This window comes from Lissotriton helveticus, chromosome 1_1 (genome assembly GCF_964261635.1).
Source record: "Lissotriton helveticus chromosome 1_1, aLisHel1.1, whole genome shotgun sequence".
In the NCBI taxonomy this organism is placed as follows: domain Eukaryota; kingdom Metazoa; phylum Chordata; class Amphibia; order Caudata; family Salamandridae; genus Lissotriton; species Lissotriton helveticus.
Window position 1 is genome coordinate 1,043,924,399 of NC_136057.1, and position 27,874 is coordinate 1,043,952,272.

The 27,874-nt window shown below is 48.2% G+C and overlaps 1 protein-coding gene across 3 annotated transcripts in view; it reads right to left on the minus strand.

Moving 5' to 3' along the window:
- Positions 1 to 11,964: 11,964 nt before the first annotated feature.
- The window catches only part of NME6 (NME/NM23 nucleoside diphosphate kinase 6), a 167,836-nt gene continuing 151,926 nt past the window's right edge, over positions 11,965 to 27,874 (minus strand). For 2 of the 3 annotated variants that reach the window (XM_078677918.1, XM_078677920.1), the window contains exon 7: positions 11,965 to 13,368. In XM_078677918.1, coding sequence (XP_078534044.1) covers positions 13,112 to 13,368 — 257 coding nt within the window. In that variant the 3' untranslated portion in view covers positions 11,965 to 13,111. The remainder of the gene's footprint in view (positions 13,369 to 27,874) is intronic. The other variant, XM_078677921.1, reaches the window with a different exon arrangement.

A 27,874-nucleotide genomic window follows, 5' to 3' on the forward strand; every position in this document is an offset into this window, starting at 1 on the left:
GGGAGTACAGAGTCCAGTGAATTCGTAATCCAGTTGTCGTATTCATTGTAGTCTAGGGAGGGTTCGCAGTTGAGTGTGGGTCTGGTGGTTGTAAGAATGCTGGTCCAGTGGTCCAGGCATAGTTTAGGCCAGTTTCTCATTCTGCGAGGGGTAGGGGTGGGGGGGGGGGGGGGACAGATTTGTGTGTGGTCCAGGTGAGGGAAATCAGAAAATGATCAGTCCAGGGAAGACGACTGATAGTGTATACTTTGAGGTGCGCGCAGTTGCTGAATACCGGGTCTAGCAAGTGGCCTTTGACGTGTGTGGGGGATGGAACAAGTTGCTCTAATTGGAATGCAGCCAGACTCGCCGTCATCTCTACTGCGACGCTATCCAGGGTGTTATCGAAATGTACATTAAGATCGCCCAGTAGCGTAAAGTTTGCAGAGGAGGTGACCAGTTCGGCCACAGCAGAGGGTAACGCTGTCTGAAACTGTTTGAAAGCCCCAGGAGGGCGATAGATAAGAATACCAGTGAAGCTGTCATTGGGGGAGTATTCAATGACAAAATGCATGCTTTCGCAGTCTGCGATGGTCTCCAGGGGGCAGCGGCACGTATATGTGTCCTTATAAATGATGGCGAGCCCCCCGCCTTTTCCGTGGGCGTGGTCTGTGCGGGCTATCTGGTAGCCTGGTGTAAGGGCTTGCACCAAATCAGGCTCAGAATCTTGAGTTAGCCATGTTTCAGTCAAGAAGACTATGTCCGGCATATGCTCGTCCAGCAACATTGATATTTCCAGACTATGTTTAGGCAGGGATCTACAATTTAGGAGAAACACATGGTAGTCCCTCAGTTCATTCTTGTGAGGAGGGCTCATGAGCTCTGTATTACAGTGGGGACAAAGGAGAGGGATCTCCAAAGGGTGGAACTGGTGGCAACAGCTTGTTATTACAGGGGTCCTCAGTTGGTAAAGAGACTCTATACTGTAGTGCTTCATTGGTCCCATTAAAGGGGCAGGGGAGGTGGCCCCTGGCCCCGGTCTGCCACGGATGGGCGCAGACGGGCTTGCCTTTGGCCCGCCCGCCCGCTGCGCCGTCGGGATTCAGCATTCATTTTATTGGGCGGAGGAGGGCATGAGGCAGCCAACAGCTGGTGCGCTAGCCTCGTTACCCCTAAGATGGCGTACGACCCTGTCTGCACCCGCGTCAGAGGCAGCTCGTCTGACCGGGGAGCGGGGTTCGAGTTGCGGCGAGGGACAGAGGTATCAGTGAGTTAAAAAAAGATTGTTGCAAATCACAATACAGACACAATTATTAAAATTTTAAAAGTTCACACAACAACCTAGCCCCCGGCTTCCGCCTCAGGGGAAAGTGCAATGCTAGTTCTGGGCCCGCGCGTGTCAGCGCATCTTAAATACTTTTGGGAGGGCGGGAGTCAGCCAACAGCTGGTGCGCTAGCCTCGTTACCCCTAAGATGGCGTACGACCCTGTCTGCACCCGCGTCAGAGTCTGCTCGTTTGACCGGGGAGCGGGGTTAGAGTTGCGGCGAGGGACAGAGGTATCAGTGAGTTAAAAAAAGATTGTTGCAAATCACAATACAGACACAATTATTAAAATTTTAAAAGTTCACACAACAACCTAGCCATGGCCAATGTTTTAAATACTCTGCACCCCGCACTATGGGATGGTTTAGGGATGGGTACTCATAGTACGGCGCACGGGCCGCCAGCGGCCCAGCAAGCCATCCCTGGCGGCCCGCGGACCTTGCAGACATCTACCAGTGTGACTCGGAGACTCTGCTGCTCTGTGGGGGCCAGCCATAGTCAGAGTGGAGCTGCGGCGCTAAAAGGTGAAATACAACACAGCCTCATTAACATGAGAATGGTCTTTTAAAGACTTGTGAAGTGCTCGGGTGCGGCTCTGTGTGTGTGCCCGGAAGTGGTCTCAGCCCGGGCACCCACAGGCAGGATGAGAGGAGGGAGGGAAAGGGAGGGAGACGGAGGGAAAGGGAGGGAGACGGAGGGAGAGGGAGGGAGGGAAAGGGAGGGAGAGAGGGGGAGGGAGGGAAAGGGAGACAGAGGGAGAGGGAGAGAGAGGGAGAGGGAGGTAGGGAGAGAGAGGGAGGGAGAGGGAGGGAGGGAAAGGGAGACAGAGTGAGTGAGACAGTGAGAGTGAGGGAGACAGTGAGAGAGAGAGAGAGAGAGAGAGAGAGAAAAGTCAGAACAAGGTTCAAGTCCCACTGAGGCATCACAAAGGGAACATGTGTGATGCCTTTCAAGAATCTATTTACAACAGGGGAATTGAAAAGAGAAGGCTGATCAGGAAGCCTTAAGAAGGCTGAAACGGCAGAGAGGTAGCCCTTGATAGTGCCCAGAGCAGAGCCCTGCTGGGCAAGAGACAGAAGGAAGAGGAGAACCTCTGAAAGGGGAGCAGAGAGTGGATCCAAAGCCTTTGCTGTGCACCATGCCACAAATTTGTTCCACCTGCAGGCGTATACCGTTTTTGTGGAGGGACGCCTGGCTGCCAGAATCACATCACAGACTTCAGGAGGCAAGTCAAATGGCCTCAACTGTCGCCGCTCAATCTCCACGCATGTAGGTGGAGACTGGACAGGTTCGGGTGGAGGACCGTCCCCTGCTGCTGCAACAGAAGGTCCTCCTGAAGAGGCAGACGAATCGGGATAGACTGACATGCTGAGTAGCTCAGGATACCAGTATCTTTGTGCCCAGTCCAGAGCCACAAGAATGATTTGGGCATGGTCTCGCCTGATCTTCTTCAGCACTCTGGGCAGAAGTGGTATAGGCGGAAAGGCATACAACAGACCGCAGCTCCAATCGCAACGAAAAGCGTCGCCGAGCGAGTGCCGCCTTGGAAATTCCAACACACAGAACTGATGACATTGCTCGTTCTCTTCGGTGGCGAATAGATCTAACCAAGGCTCTACCCACTGCTGAAAGAGACCTTGCGCCAAGTCCGAGTTCAGACGCCATTCGTGATCCATCATGTACCTGCGGCTTAGTTTTTCCGCGTTCAGGGAACCTGCCAGGTGTTGAACCACCAGGGTGACGCCCTGGTGTTCCAGCCATGTCCAGAGGCGCAGAGCCTCCTGACAGAGGGTCCACGACCCCACCCCGCCCTATTTGTTTCAGTACCACATGGCGGTGGTGTTGTCTGTGAACACCTGCACTAAACTTCCCTGTACAGAGGGAAGGAATGCCTTCAGTGCAAGACAGATCGCCCGCAGCTCCTGAAGGTTGATATGGACTCCACCGGAGACCTGAGGCCTCTGATCTCACTCTCTCCCATGTAGTCCCCCCATCCCAGGAGGGACGTATCTGTCACCACTACGTGCTCCGGTTGGGGGAAGGGAGAGATCTGCCGCTGACCCAATCGCGGATCGTGAGCCACCACTGCAACCGGCTCGCAGTGCCCTCCGAGATCAGGACGTGGTCGGACAGGTTGCCCTGATGCTGTGCCCACTGGAACTTCAGGTCCCACTGCAGAGCCCTCATCCGCCACCTGGTGTGATGCCCCAGAAGGATGCAGGAGGCCATCAGCCCCAGGAGCCTCAGCGTCAACCTGACCGAGACCTGGGATAAAGGCTGAAAGATCAAAATCGGAGCCTGAATATCCCGAACCCGCTGTTCGGGGGGATAAACCCGAAACTGCGCTGAGTCCAGAACCCCTCCGATGAAATGTAGCTTCTGAGAGGGAAAACCCCAGCGAGTGCAGTAAGTCGGCCGTAGTCTGGAGGTGGGAGACGACTGTCAAAGACAGAATTGTATTCAAGGGCCTGTGTATTGCACATAGAGCCTTTTGGAAATCAGGCACCACCAACAACCAGACCCTGGTCACTCCCTACCAACCAAACAGACAGCTAAGGTCTACCTCCTCACAATACCCGGAATTAAGAAAGTTAGATGTGGTGGACGCTCCTTCTCCCACAACACGGCCAAACTCTGGAATTCCCTACCCCTTCACCTGCGTGCGGAACACAACCTGTTGGTCTTTCAGGAAAAAGCTTAAAACTCAGCTGTTTAACAACTAGAACAAGCTCCCTCTGTCCCCTCTCATGCGTTTGTCTGCAGCGCTAGGACGCCTCAGAGTAGCTACCGCGCTCTATATATGTTCTTTTCATTTCATTTCCTTTCTGGGGCGAGCCTGCCTTTAACAACCAATCGTCGAGATAGGAGAAGACTGAAACCCCTAATCTGTGCAGATGAGCTGCGACCACCACCATCACTTTCGGGAACACCCGTGGGGCGCTGGTAAGGCCGAAGGAGAGCACGGTAAACTGAAAGTGCTCGTGGCCTACCGTGAACCGCAGGTAACGCCAGTAGGACGGGAATGTGGAAATACGCGTCCTGCAAATCCAACGCTACCATCCAGTCTTCTGGGTCCAGGGCAGCTAGGACCTGAGCCAGTCAGCATCTTGAACTTCTCCTTCCGGAGGAAGCCATTGACGCTCCGTAGGTCCAAGATAGGGCATAGGTCTTCTTTGCCCTTCTTGGGTACCAGAAAGTAGTGGGAATAGCACCAAGTCCTACTTCTGGCCCAGGAACGCGCTTGATGGCCCCCTTGGCCAAGAGGGCTGTAACTTCCTCCTGCAGAAGTTGCAAGTGATCCCCCGACAGGCGGTGGTATTGCGGTGGCATGGCTGGAGGGGTTGCCTCGAGGGGGAGGGAGTAGCCCCTTCGGACGATTTGCAGCACCCACCTGTCTGACGTTATGGTACGCCAGCGGGGGAGGCGATGGCGGACCCTGCCCCCCACTGGCAATGAATGGGCCTGAAATGCCAGACTAGGAAGGCTTAAAGGCAGATGCTGCAGGGCGGGTGCGGACTGACCCTGCCGGTGTCCCCCGGTACTGCCACGGCGGTAACCACGTCCGCGACCGCGTTGAGCCTGGGTCTGCTGGACTTGTGGGGGCGCCCCTTCCTTGGCCAGGAAAGGAGCAAAAAGCGGATGTTTGCTGGCATTGGCCTAGGCCCAAAGACTTGGCCGTAGCCCTGGAGTCCTTGAAACGCTCCAGCGCACTATCACCTTGTCGCCAAAGAGGCGACGGCCATCAAAGGGCATGTCCATGAGGGTGGCCTGGACAGCGCCCCAAAAATTGGCGGACCTCAGCCAGGCGTGGTGGCGAACCGCCACGTCGTTGCAATCGCCCTACCCAGCGAGTCTGTTGTGTCGAGTTCACACCGTATGGAATAGAATGCTGCATCCCGCCCTTCCGCAAGGGCTTGGGTGAGCTTTGCCCGGGCCTCCTCCGGGCACTGTGGCAGCACCTCCGCAACCGTATCCGACAGAGAGTGGGTGTAACGGCCCAAAAGGCAGGCGGTGTTGACAAACCGCAGCCCCAAACTCAAGGCGGAGAACAGTTTCTTCCCAAATTGATTGTACCTTTTGGATTCCCGATCCGGAGGAGCGGTCGGGAATGCGGTGTGGGAGGTAGAGGCCTGGATCACCAGGCTCTCAGGGGTGAGGTTAACGGACAGGAAGCTAGGGTCGCCCGGAGCCGGGCGGTGGCTTCGGGCCATGTTCCAATCCACATGGAGGCCTGTGGAGGACTTAGACCAGGTGCCCAGTAGAACGTCAGTGAGGGCTTCGTTGAACGGCAGTAGAGGCTCCGAGGAGCTTGCCTGCAGTTTGAGCACCTCAGTGAGGAGGTTAGTCCTCACGGCCGCAACAGGGACCTCAAGAGCCAAGGCCTTGGCTGCCCTGTTCAACACCACGCTGTAAGCAGCCCCCTCCTCCGAGGGAGGAGTGACGAATCCAGTGTCGGGCGAAGTGTTTAGACCACTGGCCTCCCCTAGCTCGTCTGCCCAGTCCTGGCTCAACTGGCACTGCAGTGCCAGAGGGTCCTCAGACCCCTCCCAGTTCCCCTCGTCATCCACTTCCTGATAGTCAGGGAAAAATTATGGAGCCGGGTCGTAGGTGAATTGCTCACCCATCGGCGCCGGACGGTGCCAGTCCAACGCCGGACCCGGACCGGGGCTGGGACTGGGAACGATATCGTCCAGGGACGGCGTCGTGTGCGACACCCTTGGGGTCGGCGCCAGCAGAGAAGTCGTGAGGTCGACTGGCGATGACCCAGATCCGGACCCGGATCCTGCAGGGTCCTGCGGTGTCAGAACCGAAGTCGACGAGGGCCCCGGGGCCGAAGCACCCGACGGGGCCGGGGCCAGAGCCAGCGGCCCGCTAGGACTCCCAGAAGGACCCGCGGGGCCCGAAAGCGCCTCGACAGGGTCCGACGGAGGGAAGTGAATCCTCATGGCCACGAGGAAGTCAAGTATCTCCTCCGGTGTCGCGTACAGCCCAGGGACAGGCAGGTGTGGAGCTGGACGCGGCGCTTACAGCTTCGGCGGAGCCGCGTGGGTGGTGACGCCCGAACCCCGGCCGTATCGCACGAGCGTCGGGGGGGGAGTCGGAAGAGCGATGACACCTCTTCGACTACTTTTTAGAGTGCCTCAACTTACCTCAGGACTTTGAGCCCGGCGAGTGGTGTTGACTCATCGAGCGGTGATGAGTGCGGCTCCGCGACCGGTCCCTCTACTTCCTCCTCGACCGGGACCTCGAGTGGCGTGGAGCGGACTGCCGGAGCTCGAGTCGCTTACGGGACTGCTCCCATCTAGCCTTCGAGGTGAAGGCCCCCAGCAGTCGGGGCACGACTTGTCATCGTGGTCGGCCCGAGGCAATAAAGGCACCGACGGTGGGGGTCGGTCACCGACATCAAGCGGTGACAGATCTCGCAAGGTTTGAAACCAGGCATCCCTACCGGCACCGCAAGTCGAAGGTCGACTCGAGAAGTGATCAAAAGTGATCCAAAAAGTTAGTCAAAAAATGACTAAGAGTACTGCTCTTCGTACTGTGGAGTCGCAGACGACGCCTAGCGACGCGTAGGGGTACTGCTGATGAAAACTTTTCGGATCCAGTCTGACGCCTGGGGATTTTCTAAGGTAAGGAATCTAACACTAACGTGTTTCTTTCAGATAAAGACTGCTCCCGATTTCACCTGTTTTAGAATGAAGAAATTCCAAGTAGGCCCTAACGCAATCGGAACCTGTTTTCTTCCTTCAGACTGCCTACAGATCTTTGCAGCAGGCGATTAATACTGTTTGGGTGGTTATTGAAAAGGGTGTTAGTCTTGCAAGCAAGCACTTGAAAGAGCAAACATATAGAACCATTCAAACAAGATCAAGGCAGGGAACTGCGGGTGAAAGGGCACCCCCTGCTAGTGATAGGGCATTATCGGCAGGAGTCCTCGGGCACAGAAATAGCTTTCTGCACTATTTTAAACTACACCTTCCTTAGACCCAGGCACAGAAGCCCTTTAGTGGTTTTTCTGACACCACTAGCAGAAGAACACGCTCCACTTGTGAACTGCCACCTGCCTTGTATTTTCGGTCATGGATCCGTAGGCAATAGATAACTGCACTTTCAGTTCTCTCTACCCACTGAAAACGGAGTTTATATGCACTAAATGCTTGTAGCCAGTTTCAGTGACCCCTGCTTGTGGAGTACGCTTTGCTCATGTTCTTTAAAAAATGACGCTCCGACCTGCTACTGCGTTTGGAAGGGGAACTGTGGAACCCTTTTTGAGGAGAAAGCATCATACATTCTATAAGAAAAATAAACATATAATCAGTCAGTCTAATTAACTTCCCCTAACGGTATCGCAGGCATGAATTAGTCAACCTGTTAGACGCATGCAGCTTCTGGATTCGCTCCTGCATATAAGGTCAATTCATTCATTTTACTTTTAGGTATTTGAATTAGTACATACCTGCCGTAAGAGGCAGCAGAGAGCCTGTCAGAGAATAATCTTACTGCATGAACATTACAAACCTAAGGTGCGCTAAACGGAACAACGTGGTGTTTCTATAACTAGTATAGCTGTCTTTCTAGTGCATTCATTTAAATATATTACAGAAACCACAGCCCGGCGCCCTGGCGGCGTGTCAGAAGAATCACTGTATTGTTTGGTTTTCCCTGTCAAAATTAGATTTAGTAATTCGCCCTCGGAGTTGACAAACAGGCTCGCCGGATGAACATGACTCCCTCGCAGAAGCCCTCTGCATGTAGATTCGAGCTGGCTAATGTGGAGGCTGGTGAAACAAGCATTTGCAATGCTATAGGTCTCGGATTTACGGAAGTTTAAGCTGATGGCATTGTAAATGACAATGCCTTTTATCAACATTTTAAAAACGAAAACAAAACTAAAAGGCATTTTTATTTGCAATGTCAATAGCTCAAACTTGCCTAAATGCGAGACCTATTGCATTGCAAATGCTTATTTTTGTTTTGCTATTAACTTTTGCACCATTGGACAAATCTTTGCAATATTTTCAAAACTGGTTTACCAGTCACTTCAGCTGCTGTTTGCAAAGTTTCGGGGTGATCCATCAAGTGGGGTTCCAAAATGTGTTTTCCCTATGTATTTTACCATAGGGATTTTAGACAAGACTACGGCCCCAAACGCTGAACGGAATTACACCACATTTAGCAGAAAGCTACATCTTGATCCCGAAAGAGTGCTTTTTGTAACTTGGTGTAAATCTGTACAGTAGTTTTAGAGTTATTAAAGTAAAAAGATGTATGTATATCTACAACCACAGATATGTCACGGATACTCTGAGGATCTGGGAAGATACACACGTCAACAGCAATGCCGTGCTTGGCTTGGCTGCAAGCTGAGATGAAAGTTGAGGCCACCATTTTCTTCACTGGGACTCTGTTCGCACCGGGAAAAATAAAATGTTACAGTAATAGAAGGGGTCAGGGTAGAGCTAATCTGACCCATGGGACCGATGGAAGGGTCTGTGAGGGAACCCCTCCTTGGCAACAAATTGTCCAAAAACGTCTTTTTAAGCTCGTGAGGATCTGCGGATCCTCCTGGGTCCTTCCAGATTCGGGTAGATCTGGGATCAAGAACCCAATTAGAAAAAAAAAAACTCATACACCCACTCACAGCCCCACGGTACTCATACACTCACACCCACACCCACTCACTCACACACCCACTCACATAACCACAAAAGCACTCACACACCCACTCACAGACCCACACAGCACTCACACACCCACTCACACAACCATGTACATACTCCCACAACCACTCACACCCATACATCCACTCACAGACCCACAAAACTACTCACACCCCCTAACATAGCCATTCACACACCCATAAAGCCACCAACACCAACTAACAGACCCACAAAACCACTTACACCCGCACACGGCCAGTCACAAACCCACACTCACTCACAGACCCACGCAGCCAGTCACATGCACTCACACACCCACCACAGATTCCAACACCCACTCACCCACCAAGGTTACAGGGACATTATTGTTCGGAAATAGCATTTAAAAAAATCAGAATTCACTGAAAGAAACAAAAGTTACAAGAACGTTATAGTTAGGAAATAGCATTAAAAATGTCAAAATTCACTGAAAAATGCAAAGGTTACAGGGACATCATAGTTAGGCTCAGATTTTACACAGACAAAATCATAGAAATTCAGCAGTTATAGTTATCTTAAGTACTAGCAGCCCGTCCCGACCTTGACCGGGAGCAATCAGGATTCAGGGCCCCCGCCCGCCCCGACATTGTCCGTGGGTCCCCCGGAGTAGCAGCCCGTCCCGACCTTGGCTTCAGGGCCCCCGCCCGCCCCGACATTGTCCGTGGGTCCCCCAGAGCCTTACCTCATCCGCCGCACCTCCCCGCGCTCCTGAGTTCACCGGTCCGCCGCTAGCAATCAGGCTTCAGGGCCCCCGCCCGCCCCGACATTGTCCGTAAGTCCCCCGGAGTAGCAGCCCGTCCCGACCTTGGCTTCAGGGCCCCCGCCCTCCCCAACATTGTCCGTGGGTCCCCCGGAGCCTTACCTCATCCGCCGCACCTCCCCGCGCTCCTGAGTTCACCGGTCCGCCGCTCCTCGCCGCTCCTCCCCGCCTGTCCGCCACTCCTCCCAGCCTGTCCGCAGCTCCTCCCAGCCTGTCCGCAGCTCCTCCCAGCCTGTCCGCAGCTCCTCACTGCTCCTCCCCGCGCTCATGTCCGCCGCTCCTCCTCGCGCTCCTAGACGCCGCTCCTCTCCGCGCTCCTGATGTCAGCACGCACGTTGCGGCCGGCGCTACTTCCATGGGACTACTTTTTTTTCTCGTAAATTTTTTAAATAACTTATATTTTTTTAATTTATATAGCCTATGTCCATCTGCACACCCTGACAATTACAACGATGTATCGGGTGTGTGGATTGGCGCTGTGGTTCCCGAGTTTACCCGCCTCAAAGGTTCAAAGTTTTTCCTTTATAATAGTAGTATAGATATATAACTCGTGCCCTAAGGTAACCATACCTCGCGCCTTTGTCATGCACTGCTAATTACCCCACATATGACATCACTCATGACATCTTCTATGACATCACTGATAATATCACTGCAACATTTGCAGTGAAATTAGTGATTAGAAAACTGCGTGGCGGGGCGCTAGTTATAGTTACCGTGGGGCATGAATTATAGTTACTACTAGAGATAACTATAACTGCTGAATTTCTATGGTTTTGTGTGTGTAAAATCTGAACCTAACTATAGCATCCCTCTTACCTTTGTTGTTTTATGTGATATAGATTACTGATGTAATGTAGTTTGTGAAAACATCTAGGCCTAATATTTTTTGTCTCACTCTTTGATAATGAATGGCAAATGTTATCTCTTTTTAAAAAATCATTCTTTGTGGATTTAGAATTAGTGAATGAAGTATCAGCAAATTCAGTAGATCTTCAATATTGATTGTGAGATTAACCCAAAAAAGCCTGTAAACCTCACTTTTCACTGGTTATTTGTGAGACCGTTTAGGAGGGATTTTCAAGTGTAGAAACCACTATTATGTTTACGGTTTGATATACAGTTTTGCCAACAATAAAGAATTGTGATTCTAGGCCTAGTATTTAGCTTGTGTTTATATTGAAATCCACTGACTGGACAATGACTTATTGAGTTTTGAATTCCTAACCCACATCACCTACCTGAGAGAGCCTAGAACTGCTCTGCTGTTGTTACTTAAAGAGTCAAGTGCTGAAAGGGGTGCTGGTTTTCACTTTGGGGTGACAACAGTAGCAGGATCCCAGAACACCAGTGGCAAATTACCTCCATTGATATGACTGAGTTCCAGTAATGCTAGGAAATTCTTCGGCTCTCCAAAGTAGTCCTCACATAGACATTCACACACAAACCATAACACAAGCAATCACTCTCCCACAAAAGGTGATCACCTGGCCAATACACCAGGGCCTGTTTAATCTTCCGCACCATGATGCCACTCCACAACCTGGTCTCAGCTCAGGCGTTAAGAGGACAGTGGAATCTTGGCATGAACCTCCTCCCTTGTAGGCCCTGCACTTATACAAGCAGGTGAATGACAGCACAGCCTGCAGTTACTGGACAATCACTGAGTGACAGCACAGCCTGCAGTTAATGGACAATCACCACAGGGCCTCGAGTAAACTATATTAGCGATTAGCAAGTCACAGAAGTCACACTGCATGTATGAGCAAGAAGCCTATGCAAGCAGCATGATTGGCAGTGGGGTGAGGGCATAAAGCCCTATTTAAGCAAGCTCCAGGCGCAGGTACCATCCACAGTTATATGATCAAAAGGCTGCCCCATCCCTTATCAAGCCACGACATTGCACATGCGATTGATCACATGGCCAGTCACATATGCACTGTTTACTGTGGCTGGTGCCTGTCATTAACAGGAACTGGATCTGTGCGATGTTTCCTTCTACAGAGTACTGAAAACAACACTTCTCAGATCCACTCCATGTGATTGACACCTGGGGCTTCTGGTTGTGCTACGCTACTACACCCACCTGGACATGATGCCTCAGAACACTAGGCCAAGGAATTTCCGCCAGTCCCCAAGCACTTTAAGTTGCGCAGCATAAAATATTATATTTAAAGAATTTGGCACAAAACTGTTCCTTCTACTTTGGGTCTTGGGTTTTATTGAAAATCATGGTTGGCACAAACACAGGCAAAGAATACAAATTCAACTGCTTGTGTAATATGGTCATATTAATGACCACCATCTTCGCAGGAGGACACTGGCAGTCCTCTTACTATGTTTTCCCAGTTCTTCAAGTAAAAGGATGTCTTTAAGCACCTACATAGCCCTAACCTTTTTTATTGTTTACTTCTTCAAATACAAAACGCCGATACAGTAGAAAACCTAACATACACATCAAAAAAACATCATGTGCAGTGATGTTAATCAATAGAGCTGAAATGACAAAACTACATCACTTTAATGATAGGCTAAGAAATTGAGAACATAGAAAAATAAACAACAGAAGAAATCCAGTCCAGAATATATAATGGTACCCAAGGCCATTCGCTATTCTTTTTCCTCTATATTCTTCCCTCCAATCACTTTTTCTCATCAGTGCCTCGAAATAAACAAGAAATAGCCACTCTTTCCACGACTTATTTCTTCCTAACAGTAACTCATCGTGTCCTACCCCAATGCTAATCCTCAAAAGATGGAGCCCTCGGGTAAATACAGTGCTTGTTTACCAGTCATACATACAGTGCAAATGCTAGAGACAGCAAGTGAGGTGGTGACTACTGATAAAGTGAAGTAGATCAGGGAGACAGTCATTTGCCAAGGATCACATAATTTGGTCAACACAAAAAGCAGACTGTAGTCTCCTGGTTTCAAAGCTGGCAACAGCCAGTACACTACAGCTCTAGCTCAAGAATACACTGGTGCATCAGTGCATAGTCGGTTTTCCATGCCCTGACTACTGCAATCCAGGTTCAGTTGCACATGAAGGGTTTCACTTCCAACAGCACTGAGCAGGAGTTCGGCTCCTTTTACTTGTCATAAATACAAATAAAAACCATTGATTAGAGTACAAATATACAAAATGCAAAGCCATAATACAGCCTCTAATGCCAGCAGCTCTTGATGGGAACAACACAACGGAGAACATATTATTATTAATAAGATGCATACGTCCTTCAGGGTCAACCGAACTGACCAGGAGTTTAGATTTCTTTACAGCAACATAAATAGGTTATGGCAGGTTTAGTATAAAACTAAATGGTCCTTCAATCTTTGGAAGAGAGTTTCTTAGCATTGAACCAGTGAACTGGTGTTTGCGTAAGTCCCACTTTTGGGCTTTAAACTCGTCTCTGTCTCTGTTCGGTCCTTTGTGCAGTCATTAGATGGGATTGTGTCCTTGTCCTGGTGCACTGTGTGAATAAGCTTCTCTTGGTTGTATGTCACTGCACCCAAGCGAAAATGAGGCTCCTCTTGCTCATACCAGGAGCTTACACTGAACTCTGGGAAGAAGATGGCCATCTCTCTTTTAGCGGATTCAAAAGAGTCTGAAACAGAAAAATAAAGAATGGGAGAGGAGAGCAACGAGTGGTGAGAGTTTCAAAAACAGTTATCATCACAAAGGGGTCACACCGCAAGACTAAAACCCTACCACTCATCTCTCTTTTGTAGGACCACAGAAATACATCCCCTCTTGATTTCACCCACCCTAGTCAGTGATGGAACCTTGGAGACCATTTCTTCCATCGCTCTCTTCTCAGTGATGAGGATTATAGCTAGGCATAGGCCTCTTTCTATGATATTCTCCTCAGCGCCTGGGAATCAGAGCACTGTTTAACTTCACCACTATCCTCTTAGCGAAGGGAGACTAGGTTAGTAAGTTGGTTATGGTTGAGGTTAGGGAAATTAAAGAAAATGTTAACTAAAGTTAAATTAAAATCATATGACTCAAACCAATTCGAATTTAAATAGAAACGGGCAAACCATTTATAAAACAATATTTTGATCAGAACGAAATGCTTTACTTGAATAGTCATTCAAATTGTTCGCAGTGAATGAGAGCTAGATATATCACAAGAGTAAGCACATGATGAATCACTGGGGTATATGCTGGATGCATCATAGGGTGTTGGAATTTGCTGACTCACTTATTCCATCCATGCTGAGCATATGTGTAACTATGAAATCACTGCCATATGTGTAACTATGAGATCACTGCGCCTGTGATGAACAAGGAACTTACCTACAGTAACGCTCATTCTGGTTGATACTCTATCTAACCACATATTCCTCACCTTTAGAATATCCCCCAACATGTGGCAGTCTGGTCTTGGAGTATTTTTACATCAGAGATGCAGCACGCCATAGATGGCGCTGGGTGGCTTTGCACTGGCTTCATACTGTCCCGGAAGTGACCCAGCAGTGCTGCATATAAGTGCCATTTGGCACAATAACTTCAGTTTGTTGTCTTTCCCCCGTTGGGGCTTTCAGACATGGAATATAAATCAAATGTTGGTGACAGTGTGGTGATTTAACTTGTGCCACTTTAGCAGTTAAAATGTCGCCACTCCACAGAACGGGGAGGTGGAAGTGCAGTGAGGAATCTGTGGTTAGATCGAGTATCTATCAGAATGAGTGATACAGAAGGTATGAAACTTGCTCTTTTCATAGATACTTTTAACCGTAGAATCCTCATCTTTAGTATAGATAACAAAGCATTACCTCCCAAAGGTGGAGAATCGAAAGTCCTGCAGGAACGAGCGTGTAAAGTGACCTGGCTTTTTCAAGGCAGTATGCACCATACACCCATCATGCAGCCTGGTATATATATCAAGAGCAACACACCCCTCCCTTCAAGCCAATGCCATTGTGGTGGCCTTGGCTCTGGTGGAATGGGCTTTAAGCTCCCCTGGGCTAGTTTTTGGCCAATGCAAGGCAGATCTCAATACAGAGGACTATCCACTTTGACGGGGTCCTGTGCTGCACCTCATTCACTGCAGAGAACCCCATAAAAAATTGAGTTTCCATTTGATGGGACTTGGCAAGATTGATAAAAACTCAAGGTTCTTTTGTGGACTAACTAATGGAGCTTCTACTCCTCTTTTGAAGGTAAGAAGGAGCATAGAGTGAATGACTGCCCAACGAGGAACGCAGGCAGACATTTCAGGAAGAAGGCTGTGAGAGTCCTCCGCACCGTTTTTTCCAGAAAGAAGGTGGAGTAGGGTGGTTGCACTGAAAGTACCTGCTGTTCTCTAATGTGACAGACTGACGTAATCACAATGAGGAAGATCTCAGGGACAAAAACCACAGCAAGCAACTATGCAGAGGCTAGAAAAGAGCATACAAAAGAAATGTCAAGGCCTAGTTCAGATCCTACCAGGGCATCACAAAAGTTTTGCGAGGGAACATAAGTGGCAAACCTTTAAGAAACTGCATCACAACTGGTGATTAAACAATGACATCTAATATGGCACCTGCAGAAAGGCCAACAGGGCTCACAAATACCCTTTCACCTTGCCCACTACAAGGCCTTGCTGTGCTAACGAAAGAACAAACAGCAGAATATCTAAACTATTAGCCTGTAAAGGGTCAGTGTTTTGAGCACCATACGAGGCAGCAATCTTGTCCCAGCGCCCAGCACAGATAGATGTGATTCTCTCTTCCAGGCATCAAAACCACCACCTCAGATGGCAAGTCAAATGCAGTCAATTGCAGATTCTCAATCTCCCCACATGCCCTGCTCTGTTGCTAAGGTAGGAGGTCCTCCCAAAGTGGTAAGCTGATTGGAGGATAGATGCTCAAGCTCAGGCGTTCTGGGTACCACACTCTCCTGGCCCAGTTCAAGGCAATTTAAATGACATGTGTCTAGTTGTTCTTGATCCTCTGAAATTTGGCCGGGAGAGGTAGCAGCAGGAGTCCTGCATTCCATTCCAGCCGGAATGCGTCTCTTAACAAGTGCTCAATTAACACCAACACACAAAAGTGTTAACTTTGCACATTCTCAGTGCTGGAAAACAGATCTAGCCAGGGCACTCCCTAATGATCAAAAATGTTCTGCTCCATATCAAGTTGCAGCTGCCACTTGTGATCCACTAAGCAATGTCTGCTCAATTCATCCACTCCGGCAACCAGGAACTGCAGCCAGGTAGTTGGCCACTAGAAAGATGTTCTGCATTCGAGAGACACTTGCAGAGACGCAAAGCCTCCTCTCACAGATGCCAGGACCCAACTGCGCCCTGCTTGATGCAAGACCACACAGCGCTGGTGTTGTATGTGTGAACCTGCATGAGCCTCCCCCAATGGGAAGTAGGAAAGCTGCCCGGTCCAAACAAATAGCCCGAAGCTCCAGAAAATTGGTGTGGGGGTGGCTTTCCACTGGAGACAAGAGGACTCTGATCTCCACCTCCCGAGAATGAAATCTCTAACCTAGAAGTGATGCATCCGTCATCTCCTTCGAAACCAGGATGAGTCAGAGAGACAATTTTAATGCGTAGTCCACGGGGATTCCAGGTTCCATTGCAGGTTCGCTTGTGCCATCCAGGATTACTGACAAGTAAGATGATTGAGGCCAAGAGACACGGAAGCCTCAGAACCATCATCACAAAGATCAAGGTCGAACACAGAAATATCAGAATCTGAGCACAAATGTCCCAGACATTCAGCAGTAGAAGGCAGGCATTCAAACTGACCACACCCAGAATTATCCCAATGAATAGAAGCCTCTGTGAAGTATACAGGTGGGACTTCAGCTTGTTTATGGGGAAACCCAAAGGTGTTAAGAGTTCCACCATTCACCGGAGGTAGACTACGAGTGACTGCAGTGAGCCCCCCTTCGAAATTCAGTTGTCAAGGTACCAGAATATGGGAAACCCCGACATCCAATAGATGGGCAGTGACCTGAGGGGGTTGATGTGAGGCCAAAAATGACACATTTAAAGTACTCCCGATCCACCTCGAACTACAGGTAATGTCCGTGGGACTGCAAGATAGGTAATAAGCTTCTAGCAAGTCCAGGAACACCATCCAGTACCCTGGTCCAGGATAGACCGAGGCTGGGCCAACGTGAGTAGTTTGAATTTGACCTTCCACAGAAAGGCATTTAGAGGCTGAATGTCTAGGATAGGTCTGAGGCCCCCATCCTTTTTTGGAAGGAGGATGTAACATAAATAACAGGCTTCGCCTCTCTCAGAGTCTAGTACCCATTCAATTGCACTTTCGAAGAGAAAGAGGTGCTGTAGGGCAGAGTTGCGCCTCTGCGATTCGTTCTGGTGCGGAGGAAATGAAACATAGGGCATAGCCCCTTTGAATAACAGGAAGACATCTTTCTGACGTGATGGATTGTCAACCACGGAGGAAATAATGATTCCTGCACCTTATCAGTTGGACATGAGTCGTCGAGGACCAACTAAAGCAGCATAGTGGCCATTGGAGCAGCAGATGAGGAGTTGGAAGACTGATGCCACTGCTGTCTGTCAGTTCCATGTCCTCCTCCCCGAAAGGGCTGGGCTGTCTAAGGCAACACTGGATGGGAAGGCTGCCCATATGCCTAGTCCCTGGGATAACCTCTAAATTTGTAGAACTAATGGGGGGATTGCTTTGCAGGAGTCAAAAGCACTGGGGCTCTACCGTCTTTAAAATTGTCCACCACAGAGTCCATTGTCTCTCCAAAGAGTCGAGAACCATCAAAAGGCAAGTCCATCAACGATGCCTGCACGTCGCCAAAAAATCTGGTCACTCTTAACCAGGCTGGCCTGTGAAGCACAACATCGGTACAAGAGCTCTGTCAAAGCAGTCTGTGGTATATTTTACCTGTGCAGCTGATGTATTTCAAAACATCCTGTCCATCACAGATACTCTGAATCAGGAATGCCATTAGGTCTTCGGGACAACCCGCAAGAACTTGCTGGCCCTGTCCAATGAGGCATTCATTTAGTGGCCTAACAGAAAGACTCGGAAACGAGTTAGGATTAATCCTAGAGGTCGAAGACTGCTGAATGAGACTTTCCATATTAGGGGTGCTTGGTGTGGAAGTCCAGATCCCTGGACTCAGGGCTTTGTCGCCAGGCTACTTCCGAACTAATGGGTGGACAAGAATATGGTTTCCACGAAGTAGCCATCAGGGCATCCATGAAGGCGTTACTGAATGGGAGTAGAGTCTCCAATGTCACTGCCGGAGGTTGGAAAATCTTTGTGAAAATATTGGTCGTAGAAACAATTGAGGACAATTGCAAGTCTAGTACCTCAGCTGCTCAATGAACCACCACTGCAAATAAGGCACTTTCCTCCAAGGGTGCCCTTTGTGACGAGTCAAGATTTGATGTAGGGGAGGTGTCAAGTCACTGGCATTTTGTAAGTTAAGGTATAAGGCATCTTCAGTATAATGAGATAAGCAAGCCACCCAGTTGCTATCATCATTATCAGTATCATGGGATACTCTCTGTTCTGGTATATGACCAGCGCTCGAGTAAAAAAGAGAAAGAAGCCTCTACTGATAGTTGTGCTGCAGTGGAGGCACTGGGTCAGAGTCAGGCTGCATAACAACTACCTAGTGCTTCTGTGATCTCATAGCAAAACCGTGTTGGAGCTCAAGACATTAGTTTAGGGTCTGACAAGGGTGTTGCTGTCGGGTCTTCTATCTGTGCTGGTGGAGTTGGTATCGGTGTTAGAGTGACAGGAACTATTGTAGACCTTTGGGTTAGTGTTGAAGTCTTACAAGAGCTGGTAAAGGCTGGTAAGGTGTCTAAAAGGATTTTGGAAAAGGGGGGTGGTGATGGACAGAGTTTCTGAATGATGCAGAATACTCTTACCAAGTCAAGAGATCATGGTTTTAATCCATCACCGTTTTTTAGCTCACTGCACCATCCCAGCTCAGAACCTGGCTATATGCAAATTGGTCTGTTCCTGTCCCAGTGCATGATGGGAACAGGGCAAACCAAACTACCAAGCCAATTCTTATACTGGGAAGGATACAAGCTCCCGGGGACCGGTTTCTGGCATCACAGCCTTCTTCGGCCCGGTTTGCTTGAATCCTGATGGTGCAATGAGCAAGGGACTCACGTCTGAGTATACCCTCCCACACATAGTGTGGATAAAACCGATTTTGGAAAAGGGGGGTGGTGATGGACAGAGTTTCCGAATGATGCAGAATACTCTTACCAAGTCAAGAGATCATGGTTTTAATCCATCACCGTTTTTTAGCTCACTGCACCATCCCAGCTCAGAACCTGGCTATATGCAAATTGGTCTGGTTCTGTCCCAGTGCATGATGGGAACAGGGCAAACCAAACTACCAAGCCAATTCTTATACTGGGAAGGAAACAAGCTCCCGGGGACCGGTTTCTGGCATCACAGCCTTCTTCGGCCCGGTTTGCTTGAATCCTGATGGTGCAATGAGCAAGGGACTCACGTCTGAGTATACCCTCCCACACATAGTGTGGATAAAACCGATTTTGGAAAAGGGGGGTGGTGATGGACAGAGTTTCTGAATGATGCAGAATACTCTTACCAAGTCAAGAGATCATGGTTTTAATCCATCACCGTTTTTTAGCTCACTGCACCATCCCAGCTCAGAACCTGGCTATATGCAAATTGGTCTGTTCCTGTCCCAGTGCATGATGGGAACAGGGCAAACCAAACTACCAAGCCAATTCTTATACTGGGAAGGAAACAAGCTCCCGGGGACCGGTTTCTGGCATCACAGCCTTCTTCGGCCCGGTTTGCTTGAATCCTGATGGTGCAATGAGCAAGGGACTCACGTCTGAGTATACCCTCCCACACAAAGGGGCCGATTAGGATGGCGGACGGACTTGCGTCCGTCCGCCACCCTTGAGGAGGAGGGAACGTCCGCAAGGGCTGCGGCGTTCCCTCCGTGCTGATTAGGATGTGACCGCCAGGGTGGCGGTCACATCCTCTATATTTAACATTGCGGCGGGTGCAGCTACAAGCTGCACCCGCCGCAATGTTAAAAAAGCATGTGTTACATTTACATGCACAAAGCGGCAGGCACCGCACGGTGCCTGCTGCTTTGTGCACGCAAATGCAGGGGGGTACCATAGGTACCCCCCATGTGCACCCCCCACCCCCCATTCACCCAGGGGGCCCGCAACGGGCCCCCAAAGTGAATGTCCGTATGCTTTTCCATGGCGGAAAAGCCGCCGTGGAAAAGCAGTTTTACACAACCATCATAATATGGCGGACGGTGTCTCATAGACACCGCCTGCCATGTTATAGCTTTTCCGCCGCGGTCGGAAGCCGACCGCGGCGGAAAAGCGGCGGACGGAATTCCAGACCCACCAGCCATCCTAATTTGGCGGTGGGTCTTTGGAGCCTCCGCAGAGGATTTTCCGCCTCCTCCGGGCCGGAGGTGGCTTCCGCCGGCCCGGAGGAGGCGGAAAATCCTCCATCCTAATCGGCCCCATAGTGTGGATAAAACCGATTTGTCTAAAAGGGACAGATACCATTGGGAGAGGACCTGCCGGAAATAATCTGACTGGAGGCTTCTGCAGCTCCTTGGGGCACCATTGGCAGTCAGAAGCTCACTACAGATTTGCAGGGTGCCGTTCGCAGGCGTGGACAGTGGTAGTGTTTTTCCTCAGCAACTTGTACGGACCATAGGAGGTGGACCTGGAACTTTAGCTGACTGTGGGGCCGAGCATCTAACAAACATCAGCAGGTACGGGACTTCGAGGACCAGCGGGCCTTGCGAACCATCATCGGCCGCAGCTGGTGCCTCTTCCCACTCCCCCCCCCCCTATTTACCAACACCCATTTTCCAGAACGCGCGTGGGACCAGCCGGGCTAAGCCCGGGCAAAGGGCGGGCCGTCTGAGGCCATCCGGGGCTGGACGTGGCTGGGCTGGGCCCCCCTCATTTACACCTGGATTTAGACTGGCAAAGTAAGAGAGTGTTACTTATGGTGATACCATTCCTCCAAACTATTATATTCTCGCTTTGGTGGGTTTGGACTAAGACTTTAAACATCACGACTGAATTGAGACAGATTGAAACCTGTACTACCCATTGTGGTGGCCCTCCTTTTTTGACAATTTTAGTTGAATTTTTATGCACTAATGACCACACAGGCTAATGCCACCAAGCAAACCCGGGGGGTTGGGTCCTCTAGAGGGACTTTGGACAATAAGATCACCAGGGAAACATCTAGGATAGAACATGACATAGCGCTCACAGAACGGTGCTTGTCCTCGGAACTAATCCAAAATAGACGCTCATCCCTGGGTTTCATTTGCCATGCATCAACTCAATCAGTAGGTAACTCGCAAAATGATACAAATGGGGACACAAGTATTCCCTTTCTACTACAAGATATAACAGCTTCTATACAATTAATTAGGGATACTACCACAAAAATTGCGAACATTAATTCATCAGTGGATAATTCTGACGAAGGTTCCCAGGTAATCCCTCTAACACAACCCCAAACAAAGGAAACCCCATGCACACAGACTAGTCTAGCGCCACCACTGAAGAAAAGAAAGCGCAAGGGAAATACTCAAAATGGTAGATGCGCAAAAACACCAAAGATGGGCACACACAACTTGGGATCTGTCTCAGAGAGCACTAGGCAGGATGACATCGCTCAAAATCCTACTGCAATCAAAGAACCTCTGGGGGGTGTTGAAAAATTATTTAAATCACTCCTACTACCACTAGTGGAGAGGGTTAAAAGGTTGTCAGATCAACTTGGGGTCATACAAAATGCACTCACCACGAATACTGACCTTTTGAAAGAACTCTTACCTCCCTATCAGGGTCAAACCTTACCTCTCCCACCACTGCCAGTGATTACACTGACAAATGGGCCAACCAACGTGAATCCCCCGACTACCGGTCTAGTGAAGACATTGCTCCCAATGCCCCCTGATAAGTTTTTTCAAGTATCTAAGGTAGCAGGAATGAGCCGTAGAACATCCGATTGCCCACTACCTATCCCGACCAGGAATACCTCCCCTCTGAAAAAAGTAAGACCCTCCCTGCCCAAAGTTGATTTGCCCCCAGAAGCGGCACCATATGTTGTGGTACGAAACTGGAAGCTGGTAAAATCGAACACTATCATGCCTTAAAAAACAAAGTTGTATACTGGTTGATGAATAATAGACCATTACCATCAAATATCAATGGTGAAATTCTTCACGTTAGAAGATTGGATTGGGTAGGGCACAGGCCCAAGGATATTATGGGGGACATAATTATTGTCAACTTTAGAGACTACAGGGCCACCAGCTATATTGGCGATTGGTACATGGAGAGAAGGAGGGAGGGAATTTCCACACGTGACCTTCCTATTTCTATCCCCAGTCCCTGATATCGAATATGGTAAGAGAATGGGTGCCTCAGGGTCCCGACTTGAATTTTAGAATCCCTACCTTCAATCGCTTTGAGGCATTCTCCGGATTAGACGGAGTAGATTAACTCTTAAACCATTCACTCAGGAACCAGCACTCTCCTATAAAAATAGTGCAAAGGTACCACCCAGGTAATTTGGCTATGCTGACAGTACCAGAACGAATATTCGTGGGACCGGAACATACAGACCCTGGGGGAGAGCATCCCGAATCTGGGAATAGTCAGAATGGAGAAATAGAACCAGTGCATTCCCGCACCGATGAGGGACAGGCTGTGATAATGCCTCTAAGTGGGGTCCCACCAGTGAGGGCTGACTCGAGGTCACTGGGTAACAACCTCTCCTCAGATAAATTGGCAATCAGGATACTGTCCTGGAATTCAGCGGGATTGCGACATAAGGTGAAGAATAGACTTTGGTTGGACTTCGTCCAGAAATTCGGCATAATCTGCCTTCAGGAGACTTGGTCTACCAATGAAATTCACCTTGTGGGTTTTAAAACATATTTTTCTCCGGCTCTAGCGGTAGCTTCTGGTAGAGCTAAAAGGGGGTGGATTATTTATATCTCCAATATCCTAGGGGCTATGAAAGTATCTAACGTTAAATCAGAAGTGACCTTTCAGATACTTACTTTTTCTTTTAACAAGACAGAAACAATAATTCTGGTCAATTTCTACAATAATCTTCCTGACGTAGAGTTAGTCACCACATTGTCCCAGCTTTATGCTGAATTATCCACTCTTATAAGGGGCACCGCAGGGTCAGCATCAATTATATGGGGGGGGTGATTTCAACCAATACCTTTGTCAATCCACCAGTTCTATTTTTTGCGGGTTAACGGATGAAAAGGAAGATCTAATTGCCCACTTTTCCCATTCGAGAATAGGAAGTTTTCTAAATGACATACTATTTGATCTGGGCCTGGTTATTATTAATCCAAGAGATCCCTCCTCCCTTCTCTATGAACCAACCTTCCATGGCAGTGGCAGACAGAGCACGATAGATTTTATTCTTATATCTACCACACTAGAACAGCAGATAACACATTTTGAGATTCACACAACTGTTCTGAGTGATCACTCTGCCCTTAGTATTACATTTCGACCGTTACATAAATTTAGGGCACACAGTTTAACTAGCGCTTTAAAGCAAATACTCTGACCCTGGATAAAATAAATGGGTTTACATTAAAGTGGGAGAAAACCGACCCTCTGGAAATTACAAGGAGAGTTTTTAATATAGCCTTGCCTGCTATTGACAAATGCTTAGATTTGTCCACAAATGATGTGGACGTATTAAGTAATTTTAGGGTCATTCTACAGGCCATAAAAAAGGAGCTTTCTGTAAACTTGAAATTAAATGAACAGAAACAACAAGGGTGGTTCAATCACAGATGCACTATTGCCTATTCCACACTAAAAAAGGCGCTTAATAAATCAAATAGGGCACCCCAAGAAATAGCAAAGCTCAGGAGGGAGTACAATGTAGCATTAAAGGTTAGGAAAAAAGAATTAAAACAGGCCCTGTGGGACCAATTGGACAAGAGTAGTACGACAAAAGATAGCTCGGCATTTTAGGCGGTGGTTAAGAACAATAGTTACTTACCTGTAATCTGTGGTTCTCCAGTATTGGTGTCTTTCATAGATTCACATGCCTGAATCATTCCCCGTCGTCGGAGTGGGAGTCCCACGGTATATAAAAAAGCAATAATATGCTATAAATACATAGTAAATACCAATAAAAAACAAACCAGGAAGTAAAGTAGCCAAAGCTACAGTAGAAAAAACTTCCACATTAGTGACTATCCCTGTCATTTTGTATAGCCCAAACTGCAGCCAATCGGGCGACAGCACCCACTAGAAGGTTCCCCCCAGAGGCTCAGGCTGTCAGATTTTGTCGCACGGAGTGATAGTAAACCAAAGTATCCTAAGAGCCTCTGAAGGGGAGGTGGGCGGGTGCATGTGAATCTATGAAAGACACCAATACTGGAGAACCACAGATTACAGGTAAGTAACTATTGTTCTTCTCCAGTATTAGGGGTGTCTTTCATATATTCACATGCCTGAATCAGAGTAGATAGCAGTAAATATCCTTGTTAGGCAGACGCCATAGTAACCCAGCTTGTCAAACTGTGCACATTATCATGAAATATATAAAATGCATTAACATAGCCTGAAGCATGATAAAATGCATCTAGTGAAGAACGTTCACTCTGAAAACGGTATCAGAAGCGTCTGACTGCAGGAAAAAAGGAGGTGGGAACAGAGGCTCACCTTAGCTGAAAAGAGTACATAGAACTGCTTGACCCATGGAAACATCGGTCTTACTGGCTGCAGCCAACAGTAGTGATTGGTGAAAGCAAGGCTGCTAACCTAGGTTGCCGCTCTGCCGAAGTGCTGGAGAAGAACTCCAGCAAACAGAGCAGTTGAGGAAGACATTGCCCTGGTAGAGTGCGCTCTAGGGGCTGCTAGCAAAGCTGTTCAACTTGTGCATGGCAAAATATCGATCGGAGCAAAAGATCAATAACGCAACTGTTCGCCCAGACCCCGTTGGGTTTGAACTAATCGTACCCTAGTTAATAATAATAAATTGATCAGATCTGCGAAAACCGAACTATCCCTTGTAAATAGAACATTTGAAACTTCTCCTATTATCAAGTGTATGTAAAAACCCTTTTGTTGATAGTGGTGGAGGAAAAGATGCCTTTAAATTTACAGGCTCGATCCGAAAGAAATTCCGGAGGCACGGTAAGTATGAATTCCGGAGTAACTCGAACCACCACAGAGTTATAGTGAACTGTATGAAAAGGCTAGAGAATCGAAAAGACCTGAACCTAACTGACTCTAATAGAGGACTGTCAAAGCCAATAAAAAGAAAATGACACCTTTCTAAGTCATCTTAGATCATCACTGAGGATAGGTGTAAAGGATAGCACATGAACTGCCCTATTACCACATTGAGATGTCTCGATGGTAATGGACGAACTGGCGGAGAAAAAACATTCTGAAAATTCCTTTGAAGGATTGATTTATATATTTTTGAGGACTAAAAAGATGTGATCCCATCTCGTCGGCATCTGGAGCTGCTGCCAGTTAAGGAACTAGTAGAGTTGCATGAGGCAATCCTGAACTTGCCAGCTAAATGAAAACAAACTGGAAGATACTTTCTGTTTTAAGAGTAAAAGGATGAAGTCTAGCCGAACAATATCAGATACCGCAAAAACATTTGCATTTGAGACCTTGTCCCTGTTATGGCTAACACTCCCTTGCAAACCGCAGGGATGTTTAGATAGGCGAACCAAAGGTAATCAGGGGCTAGGCCACTGATCTCAAAGATGGCTGTTCCGGGTGATAAACCTGGCCGCTCTGGAAGAAAAATAGATCCGGAGGTGGACACGTGCGAATTGATTCGCACTCCGACTGTAAAAAAAAGAGAAACTCAGTAAACCAGTCTTGGCGAAGCCATCAGGGGTAAAGAGGAACCCTCGACACCACTCTATCTTGTTCTTCCGGAGAACTTTGAGACCCAAAGGTATCGGTGGAAAATGGAATTAGATTGAGATCAGTTGGACGACAAACGCATTTCCCTGTAAATCCTTGTGGGGATGCCAACTTGAAATGCACCAGTATGTGCTGTTCTTCTTGGTCGCGAAAAGACCAGATCTGGATGCACCCCTCTGCAAATTTGAATCCACAGTCCGTAGAAGAAAACTCACTCGAGAGTGGAAATTGTCGTCCTGCTGAGAGTGCCTGCCAGACTGTTTCTTGTACCAGGAACATGGAATCGCCAGAAAGTTGTGTGCGTTGTATCGCTCATGAACATAGATCACCGGATTCCTGAGGCAACAAAGCTGATCTAGCCCTTTGTGTTTAGTGACATAGTGCACACCAGTTGTATTGTCTATGCGCCACAATACAGTTGTCTCCTTGAAATTATTGCGCAACAAAATTGGAGGGCAAGGAAGATGGCTATTAGCTCAGCAGAATGATGTACCAAGCCCCATATGAGGGCTCCATTTCCCGTAGACCTTCAGCCCCTAAAATAGTGCTCCCCAATTCCTGAGGGATGCGTCTATGGTGATTGTGCAACTTGATACCTCTTTGAGGGAAAAAACACACCTTGTGTACAAATTCTGTCTTGGATTTACCCAAGAAAAAACCTCTCGCATCGAGGAGTGATTGTAATGAGATCTTCAAATGAATCAGAGACCTGAAACCACTGCTTATGCAGTTGCTTTAGCAGCTTTATCCTGTGCAGAAGGACACCCACAGGAAGCCGGTGGAGGTCATGGCCAGTTGAAATTTGGAGAATCTAATGAAATAGACTAATGTACGTAAAAGAAACAGCAAGAAAGAGCTGCAGACTTCTCATTCGCAAGAGACAAACACCCTTGCTGAATTTGCATTGATTGTTGTTCCTAGAAAATCCTGTGTCGTAACTAGGAATAATTAGGACTTGACATGGTATATTGATAAAAACCAGGCATTGAAACAGTGATTGTAAAGTCTGGATGTACTGGATTGCTTATTAAGAAGAGTGATCCTTCGTAAATAAACCTGTCTCAGAAATGATGAATGCGTATGTATTGCAGACACAGATAGGCTGCCAGAATCTAGGTAAGAATCACGTGGAGTGGACCGAGAGTCCTAAAAAGATAGGCCTGTGATAGAAAATGATTATAACTTAGAGTATAGATCAGCCACGTCCCGTACTGTGGAAGGATTGGCACCTGAATCTTGACACTCTGGAGGTCGAGTGCACCTGTCAGGTTCTCTGGCAGTAACATTTGAAAAACCTTCTTGAGGTACAATCTTTGAACATTTTTTTTTTTCCGCAGAGATGAGAAAAATCCAGCGCTACATTTCTGACCAGCTAGTTGATGAGGATCTGAGAGAAAAAACCTAACACCTTATTAGATTCAGAACCACTCCGACGGTCCCTGATGTATCCATAAGTCAATTTGTGAATGACTCGCGCAAATGAGGTGAATGCGGTCACCCTGAAGGCGTAGCAGAAAGGAAATTGCCAAATTCTAGAGCATGCTCTTTTGACATCACAATTAGAATGCCCCACAGATAAATGGCATTGGTGACCAAATTAAATCCCAGAGATATTCCACCCTTATCCCACTTGGAATGGAGTAATGATGGGCTTTAAAGTAAGTCGTAGTTTCTTGGAAAAAACGACTTCCTGTATACGATTTAGAGTCGAATCATACAGTTGCATACCAGATACTGGGTGGAACTTCTTGGATTAAAATGTGAAAACTGTCCTCGGGCACCCCGAAAGGGTTGAAACCCGTACTGTAGAGAATCGAAGGCGCGGTATTGTCTGGTCAATTTGATGGCCCAGAAGTAACAACTATAAAAAAGGTACGGCCATTATCTCAGTTTGAACTTGTGGGCGAGGAACCAAGGGTTCTTCCAACCCCAACTCCGCAACACAATACTGCAAAACTTGGAGATGTAATGTGCACTGCACGGTGTTTTGTTGATGATTATCTTTTTCCATCCTTTTTGTTAAAAATTCTAGAAGCGTCAGTTTAGGGGTATTGAAGGATACGCACATTCTGTGCCCCTATGTCAAAATTGATCCTGTCTAGAGAGCTAAAAGATTGCCAGAGAGACACCAGCGCCGAGCTTTTGGCTTAAGCAGAGCTCAAAATCTCTGCCAATACAATATTTAAAGAGAAAA